Genomic DNA, 8,864 nt, shown 5'->3' with positions numbered 1-8,864 from the left:
GAAGTTATCCATAAAAAATGAGTACAAACATGACCATATTCGAACTACTTTTAATTTTACATAATAAAAAGTTTGTAAAAAATTATCGGTGTAGCACATAATTAAAAGTAGTCCGAGTAAATTCGTTCTTGGATTCATTTGCATCGGGAGAATTTCGCAAATCGATTGATAGCACTCTGATGAGAAGAGAATTATAAATACAATAGTGTTAGTTTGCATTATTGTTGTCACACCGATGCACATGCACCATTGTTTTGCAACACGGTACCAAGCGTCTGTGAAACGAGCTGCATTCGCTGTTGCGCTCACTCTTGGTGTATCTTGTTCTCTGTCCTCGTTGGACGATTCGATGGTCTCGGCCCACGATAAGAAAAGTCGGTTCCAAGAACAAATTCGCTACCATCCCTTCTTAAAACGTTTTCAACGAACTCGACAACGTAAGTTTCATCAAGAAGTATACCAATCACGAATTGAACGCTCTTGAATTCCGTTTACGTCCGTGGCAAGTTTAAATTGTGCTGACTATTAAATTTTATCGCAATTCAATATTACAAATTGTATTAAATTTATTTATAAAAATTATGCAAACAATTTAGTTTTTAATACTATAGATTTACAAAATAAAGAAACTATTTCCCGGAATATAGTTTGAATTTATGTTGAAATTTGAACGTGGTCTTTAACGATGTTTAAACGTATCGCGAAGTATTTATTTCGGTGGAATTTGTAAATGTTGTTAATATACAGTGTTAAACTCGATTAATTTTCGTTCGATCAATTTTACATACACAAGATAGGTTTTATATCACGTCCGCGTTCGAGTGAGAAAATTAACTCGATCTATCGCAGACCACCTGCCCCGTGTAATCCAAGATCTGGATAAATAAATTCCCGCTTGTAATGAACGGCTGACGATCTGGTACAAATTGCCGCGAGACGCAAAAATATTTCGCTCGAACACTTTCGAAATTTTTTTTCTTTTCGATTTACAACGAATGACCGGCCTGACCTGCTCGGAATTAACGATCTAGACGCAACGCGGGCACTAGCCACGCAGTCTTAATTGTACAAGATTTCAATAAAGTGTGTCGGTCGTGCAGTCCTTTCTCGGGTCTTTCGATGTCTCTTCCGAGAACGCGTATCGTCGTCTTAATCAGGAAACTCGTACTGGCTCCGCGACTGAATGCGCCTTAACGCCATTAATTAAGGGGAGATTAATTTCGCTACGTACACCGTGATCTCGGAACTCTAATTGATAACACGACCATTCTTTGAAGCACGGTTCTCGAGGGGTGGCTCGATGACTCTGTAAAACGATCGAAACTATTGCTCGATGGCAACGAGAATCGATTAATTGCAAGTCGAATTTATACGCTGGATGCAATCCGAGTTCTCCGTCTGTTTTCAGAATTGCTGTTATATTGACAATAATAATAATAGGGTGTCTTCATTGTTACAAGATCGTATGTATTAAAAAGGTAAGAAAGTTATACTAAGGTATTGAATAAAGAAAATAAAATTAAGTACACTCGATCCAAAAGCGAGTTCTCGACAGCTATGTTCTGTTGTTAACCTAATATTGAGAATAATATAATAAGAATGCAATAAAAGAATAGAGGGGTAAGCAAAAGAGAGAAAACGAATGAAAATTAGAAAATAAGAATAAATATATAAAATGATACGTTTATAGGAAAGAAAATGACACGAGAATATTAAAATAATAGATCAACCATATTAGGTAGATAACGTTTAAACGGGCGGGTATTAAGATGTGCACCGGAGACGGTTCAGTTTTAAGCAAAGTTTCAGTAAAGGGTCGAAGATCTGTTTCTAGAGTTAACAGAGTAATAACTGAATGATGCAAATGAAGTACCGATGTTAAAGGATAAACCAGACAAAGCCCACAAGACTACGCGAATTTAATAACGAACGAATTCTCAAGTTCTTCCTTTCTTATTCGTTTAAACAATATTATACGACTACGTGTATAACTCTATCATAGACTCTTTTGTGCTAATCGAGACTTTGTAGTTAAGCCCCGATCCAGAATTATATCTTTAATTTAGTTTACGCGTCATTTAATAACCTTTAACGAGATTTGGTTACCGCTGAGCTAAATCAAATAAATATCAAGATAAATTTACTTATTATCTAAATTATACAAATTATATTTCATCTTGAACTAATAAAAGTTTTCTTTCTAATCGTTTCAAAATTGTCTGTATCGCAGTATACGCGAACACGACGCTGAAAAATGTTTTGTCGTAAGAGTAACGAAATTTTGTCGTACAATTAATAACCGTAGATGCCGGAAAAGTACATAAAAATTTATCAGTGATTAAAGTAAGACGCGACGATGATCACCGTCGAAAACAAGGCGGGTTTACCTTACATGTCGAGCCTGCTAAAATACGAAGGAACGTCGAATATTGACAGCGTCGTCTGAAAAGATAAACAATCGCGCAGCGACAAAAATATCGTATTAACAAGGTGTCGAGGGACGATCAATCAATCGAATCGAATTGAATCGAGCAAAGACGAAGAAAACGACGACAAATCACCAACGCGAAAGGTATTAGCTGTGCGGAAACTGTTTTCTCGTCGATAACCTAGAAAAACATCTGAACTCGACGATCGTCCGTTACATCGTTGACCCGAGACGTAAGAAAAAACATGAAAGTCGAAGGAAAATCAGAAATTACATCTCCTTAACCTATTCGGCGCTGAGACACAAAGATTCTAAGCACGTGCCACGAGGAGAAATCCTCTAACCGCGTTTATTAACCCTTTAACCGTTGAGTGCCACGCGACGCGATCGTGATTCTCTTATTCGGTTCTTAAAAGTCAAACTGACCGCATGCTTGGTTTTTGTCTATACACGTATCTTATGGAGACTATAAGTACAACACCAGCGCCGCTCGGCGTCTCTCGATCGAATTTCTGCAAAGGTCCGTGACGCTCAAACGATTAAATACCAAGAAACGCAATAACGCTGCTCAGATTTCGCCCGGGCCCTTTTCGCATAAATTACCGCTCGTTCGTGTAACGTGGTCGCCGAACGCACATAAATTTTAATGTGCCATAATTACCCTTGTCGATCAAATTTACCAGAAACCGTATTGCGAGAATATTACTAACCTTTTCAGTACGATGGACACTCGCCGTATACGGTTATTCGATGATCGAGAACAACGAGACTTGAGTATACCTATCGCTGTCTTGAAATCGCGTGTAGGTTAGTGTACCGTGTAACCTCCGATAAATGTATTAAGTAGTTCAAAGATTTGTTCATCGGATATAATAAGATCGTAGGAAAAGAAATAAATCACATCTATACGGAAATCGTAGATATCTTATTGTACTACGTTCTGATAATGTATAGTGTAAAAATTTATTTACTGTTAATAAATATATCATACGTTATCATTGCAATGGTCAAGCGAGAAATAAATCGTATGTAAACACTTGGTGGGTGTTGACTAACCTCAACGGTCGTGACCGAAAGGTTAATTATTACTCGAGTGACTGACGATATTGAGATAATCCCCTTTATGTCTAAATAAATTATAACGTTAGTGGCTGTAATGGCTAAGCTCATCGTTGGTTCGCATAAAAGTCCCTCCCTTGCGACGCGACGACACACACGTAAACATGAGTCTGACTACGATCATCCGACATAATCGTTGCCACACGACACGAAACGACTGACCGCATACTCGAATTCCCAGAACGCGAGTCAACGGCGACCGCGTGTTCACGCCAGTGTATGTACGAGGAGCACTGTGTGCGTCGTCGGTGCCAAATGACGGGACGGTAAGCAACGCGGTCGAAAAACATTCGAAACTGGATAATGAGAACGACACGGCTTCCAAGAAATCGAAGTTCGATACAGAGAATTCAAAACACGGAGAGATTGAAAGTGAACGAACGAGAGCGTGGGGACGACCGTGAGGACAATAAACATTAAGTCAACGTTGCGAAAATAAAACCGATATCGCGAAAGAAATTTTCACGGCACAAAGATACATACGCGCATACGTACCAACTTTAGGCGGTGATCCAGACAAACTCTCGTTTCAAGTTGCGGGATATTTTGCATCGTAAATGGTTTCCTATCTCGATTGAAACAATAAGGCTGAACGAAGCACGCCAACAATAAAGTACAGAGATAATACTTATCACCTTTATCCGATTTAATTGTCTGTTGAAACGTCATTTTCTTTAATTAATTCCACTGATCCGTACGAAAATATCTTCGTCTCGTCTACCGTTTGGCCATTATATACAGTGCTGGACGAAAGTATTGGCACAGCATCATTGTTCTGATACAAGTGCTTATAACTATGAAACAAATTGATAAAAAGGAGAAATTTTTTAATACATTTATTTATTTATTATTCTAGATTATTATTTAACAGAAACAGTAATATAAATAAAGTGATATGCGAAATAATAACAAAAACATATTTATTGAGCGTTTTAAGCGTGGACAAAAGTATTGGCACAAATGATTGAAAGTACTTAGAAATTAAAAATTAATATTTGGTTGGCCCTCCATTCCTCATGATAACTTCCTTCAATCGTTTTGGCATTGAAGTTACCAATTTCAGCACTGTATTTCGTACACAGATTACCTAGAGACACGCTGTATTATACTATGCACGCGTTGTTTCCTAGTATGGCGTCCACGTCACGAACGAATTTGTCCGAAACTACATCCTGATACAAGCCCGTATGGCCTTGAACAGAATCTTAACTGCGAATGTTATCTGACCGCGGTGTCATTAAATATATACAGTCGAAAATTATCACGTTCGCGGAAATGTCATAGCCACTAATCGTAATTCTTCCGAAATTGAATCCGTATCGCGTCGTCACGTTGAACGGTCGAAGAAGAATGATGGTCGCGCGTTGCGATTTTATTGTCACGTGCTCACAAGCAGGGCCGTGTCGAGGCAGAGGCACAAAGGACACGCGTTCCTGGACGCTGATAGGTTAAGTAAAAAGGATCGAATCTACTACTTCGACGGATGTATCATCGACACAGTTCGCGAAACAAATGTTTATTTGCTTTGGTTTCTTCTAAGAAAATTCGAGATCGAAATTTGTTCTCGGCAAAAATACGAAACATTCACACATGTGTATCTGCCGTAAAGTAAATGATCGAAGAGCGCTGCACGCATTCCACTTTGGTATCAGGGCACCGAAATCCTTAGACATGGTACTGTTTACAAGCATCTCGTTACGTTGCGTCGAAAAATACGGATATTCCTCGATTATTTGGTTTCCTTCGTATATACACACACGCGTTCGCTGCTCAATGTTTGCCTTTGAACGTCGAGTAAAAATAAAGAAAACGTACGTGACCTCCCCGCTCGATGTTGGCCGCTCAAGTTTACTTGCAATTTTCGTACAAAATTCTATTCGCGCGAGAAGACACGAAAACAAACAATAATGACCGATGATAAAAATTGTCTTGTCTCGTCCAAGTAGATACCAGGAAACGTGCACGTTTTGGGTGGTATTCAACGCTCCGTGCTGATTTGCATATTTCATCGTTCGAAATTTAACGCTCTTATCGTAATTAACATCAGCCGCTGTGTTCGCATTAGGCGACATGATCAACCGTTGAACCAGACTGTAAGTTGTTAAATACATATTCATACGTTGCTAATGATCTGATTATTGTCGTAAATCATAGACAACGATCGCGTTAATTAAAGATTTATTCATCTTTATACCGACATTAGAATTTGAATAAGGCTGAGTCATTAAAGAAGAACGAATCGGTGTGTTTTATACCAAATAAATTTTATTATTTTTCTTACGATAAAAAGAATAAGGAACCGGATATTTAAATATGTAATAAGTGTGGGTTTTTTTTTTCACTTTTTCGCATGTTGATTCAAATCTGTTAACTACATACACTTAACGCCTCGTAACATTGTGTGGAATTTTTCTAACAATTTTAATATTTCTTGGGAAAGTGTTTTTTTCCCTTCTTCTTTGAAGTTTCTAGCGGTGTTGGTAAAATTAATGAATTTGTCAATCGTTTGTTACAGGCCCAATCCTCGAACTTGCGTGTGCCAATCTTGAAATCGGCCGATAAAAAACATACGAAATCATACGCCGAATTGACGTGTTGTTGACCGACTTAACGAAATTTACCGACTTACGTCAATGAAAATTTTGGTACGTCAATGCAAACCGTTTGTGTTATTTTTAGAACTGCTTTATCAGAGCTTACCGAGCTTTCGAGGTATTTCAATAATAATGCGATCGAGAAAGAAACGAGTTTTGGACGAAACAAGAAACATTCTCTCGTTTGAAAAACTGTCGATGCCGTAGAATTACTTTGTTCCCGCGAGTTCTTCCGTCGACGACCCAACAAACGCGACGTTAATCGCATAACATCTGTGTCGCACATCGTCTTGCGAATTCACGAATAGTTCCAACGAAAACAGAGAAAAAAAGGAGACGAGTACCCTTTCGATGAGTACACACAACTCACAGGCACGCGTGACAGTACCGGCAGCGACGGTATCGCGTGGAGGAAGGCCGAGAATAGCCGAAGGCGGCCGAGCAAGCACGAGGCAACAGGCGGCTCGTTTTAAACCCGTGGCCTACGGGGAGTTTTCAAAGCGGTGGGCTGACAGTAAGCCGCCGGCCTCCATGGTATGTGTGTCGTGTGTACGTTGAACGACAGTTCTCGGCGAACGTACAGTCGCGCGTTAGTTCGATTGTTTTCGCAGTTGTTGATGTTCATTTTCTTGCGGAAGGAACGTAGTTTGTACGAATCATTCCTAAGTGTAGTCTCGTGACAAGTGACGCGAGTGTAACTTTGAGATACATTTTGAAACATTTCGAGAGCCTGTGACGTTTCGCGAATAACATTAACGTCTCTACGAACACGCTTGTTCGAAATTGTTGGTGATTCTGTCGAGATTGAAGGGATTTGTCGTTATACGATCGAACGAAGGGTCGTTGAAAACAATGCCTTTTGGCGAAGGTGATTGAACGGTTAAACAGTTTGTCGGTTTACATGTAAAAGACGTGCGCCAGGCGCGAGCCATTCGAAATCCCCGAGTAAACACAGTTCTCCTCTCCTGGACGAAGTGGTTTGTGTTTGACGACAAATATCGAACGGATCGGTCAAACTTGCTTGTACACGTAGACTCACGGGAGTCTTCCCCTACCTACTCTCACACGTTTCTCTTTGAACGTTAACAACACCGAGATCGGTTTGCTTTGACGGAAAAATCTGCGTCGATATCGTGGGAATGCGATTTCCATTCTGAGAACCCAATCATGGCGGTTCTCGGATTCGAAAAACCCGGACTTTGAAGTGTTTTCCTCGTAAATTAGTTTTTCGATGAAATCTCAGAAGATGACGACACCGATGGAACGTGGCCTGATCGTTCTGTCGTTCCTGGCTACGATCTGCCAGGCTAATGAACTAAAGGACTATTGTTCGATGCACAAGTTCGACAACTTACCAGGTGGTCTGAGGTTCACGAAGGAAGTAGTGACGACGGAATACGCGAACATTGGAAAATTCAAAGCCCTTCACTGCTGTCTACGAGGCTACAGGAGCATCGAATGGTAAGTCAAAGCATTTTTTTCTTCCGATCGAATCTAACCTTCAATCGTCACTGGAACTGTAACGTCGTTCGAATAGACGTTCGTTCCTCCTTTGACCCGAATTCGGTGACTTAGATTAAATTTCTAAGTGACTTCGCTTTGAAATAACTCAAATATTGTTTCAACGTTTATAAATAACGTGTTTCATGAAACGGTTATGACATAAATTCACAATCTAATCAGATCTAAGAAATTATCGTACGTTCGCACACACGATAACCTTATAAAATGTAAACAAATGCATATGTTAACAATTGGTAAACGCGAGTCTCGCGTGTAACTTAACGTAATTTAAGCGGACAAACTGATGGAAATTGTTTCGTCTGAAGTAAAACAACGTGCGTTCGGATCGCGCGAACGGGCGTGTTTTCAAGAAACAAACGAAGGTTAAACGACGCGACTCGTTCGATGGTCGTTCGAGTCGCGTTTAATAGATCGTCGATCGACGGGAGTACGACACGGTGTTCATTTTCTAGCTCTTTGCGAACCGAAAAACCATAAGCGTATCTCGAGTCTATGCCGATGAACTCGAAGCGTCGGGGAATTTCCCATGGTTTTATTTCCATCTTCTGAGTCACGCTTTCGAGGGCCGATTTGAATGGCATGTCCGACATTCGTGCAAGCTGATGCAATTTCTCGCCATTTTTTGCCCAGCTTTGCGAATACCTGGAAACTGCGCTTCTCGCTCTCGTGGAACTAATCCATTTATGGAACGAACTTTTTTTTTTTCTGTCTTCCCCCACGTCCTCTTATCGCTCGAGGAATACGTTAAACCGGTTATTAGTCCGGGCATACGGCACGCTCGCCTCAAGTAAACACGGTTTCCGGGCAAAATTGCATCGATGCCGGTGGTGCGTTACCGGTAATTCGCGGCGGACAGTACCGATCTCTGGATACTTTCCAAACGAGCGTCGCGTCGCGTAGAATTTCCATGGGTGTAACGCGACGGGGAAATCTTCTTTCGGCGCGGCTTCGCGCTGAAATACTTTGTCGGTCGGTTTTTTTTTCACATGGCCGTAACCGGGGTTTCTCGGAAGAAAGGTTGTCGTCGTCCGAGCATGTCGAACGAGAGTCGGATTGTCGGTTCGATATTCGTAAAAACGTCTCCGAAGAAGCAACGACGGGCACCCACAGAACGAACGAGTCACGTCGCGCGCGCGGTAATAACGTTTCCACGAAACGCTTGTTTGTTCCACGATAAATCCAGAAGAGTGCGCGTTTGC

General features: G+C 40.7%; 1 protein-coding gene across 2 annotated transcripts in view; it reads left to right on the top strand.

The window, feature by feature from the left end:
* The first annotated feature begins 6,669 nt into the window (after positions 1-6,669).
* Positions 6,670-8,864, top strand: part of LOC143146885 (interleukin-1 receptor accessory protein-like 1-B) — a 301,118-nt gene continuing 298,923 nt past the window's right edge. For both annotated transcript variants that reach the window (XR_012992109.1, XM_076311609.1), the window contains exon 1: positions 6,670-7,602. Coding sequence is in view for 1 of the 2 variants with exons in the window: in XM_076311609.1 (XP_076167724.1) it covers positions 7,373-7,602 (230 nt within the window). In the remaining variant the exon portion in view is untranslated. The remainder of the gene's footprint in view (positions 7,603-8,864) is intronic.

Source organism: Ptiloglossa arizonensis, chromosome 5, assembly GCF_051014685.1.
Source record: "Ptiloglossa arizonensis isolate GNS036 chromosome 5, iyPtiAriz1_principal, whole genome shotgun sequence".
Classification (NCBI taxonomy): domain Eukaryota; kingdom Metazoa; phylum Arthropoda; class Insecta; order Hymenoptera; family Colletidae; genus Ptiloglossa; species Ptiloglossa arizonensis.
The sequence above is the reverse complement of the archived record's forward strand: the minus strand, read 5'-3'. Positions and strand labels throughout refer to the sequence as shown.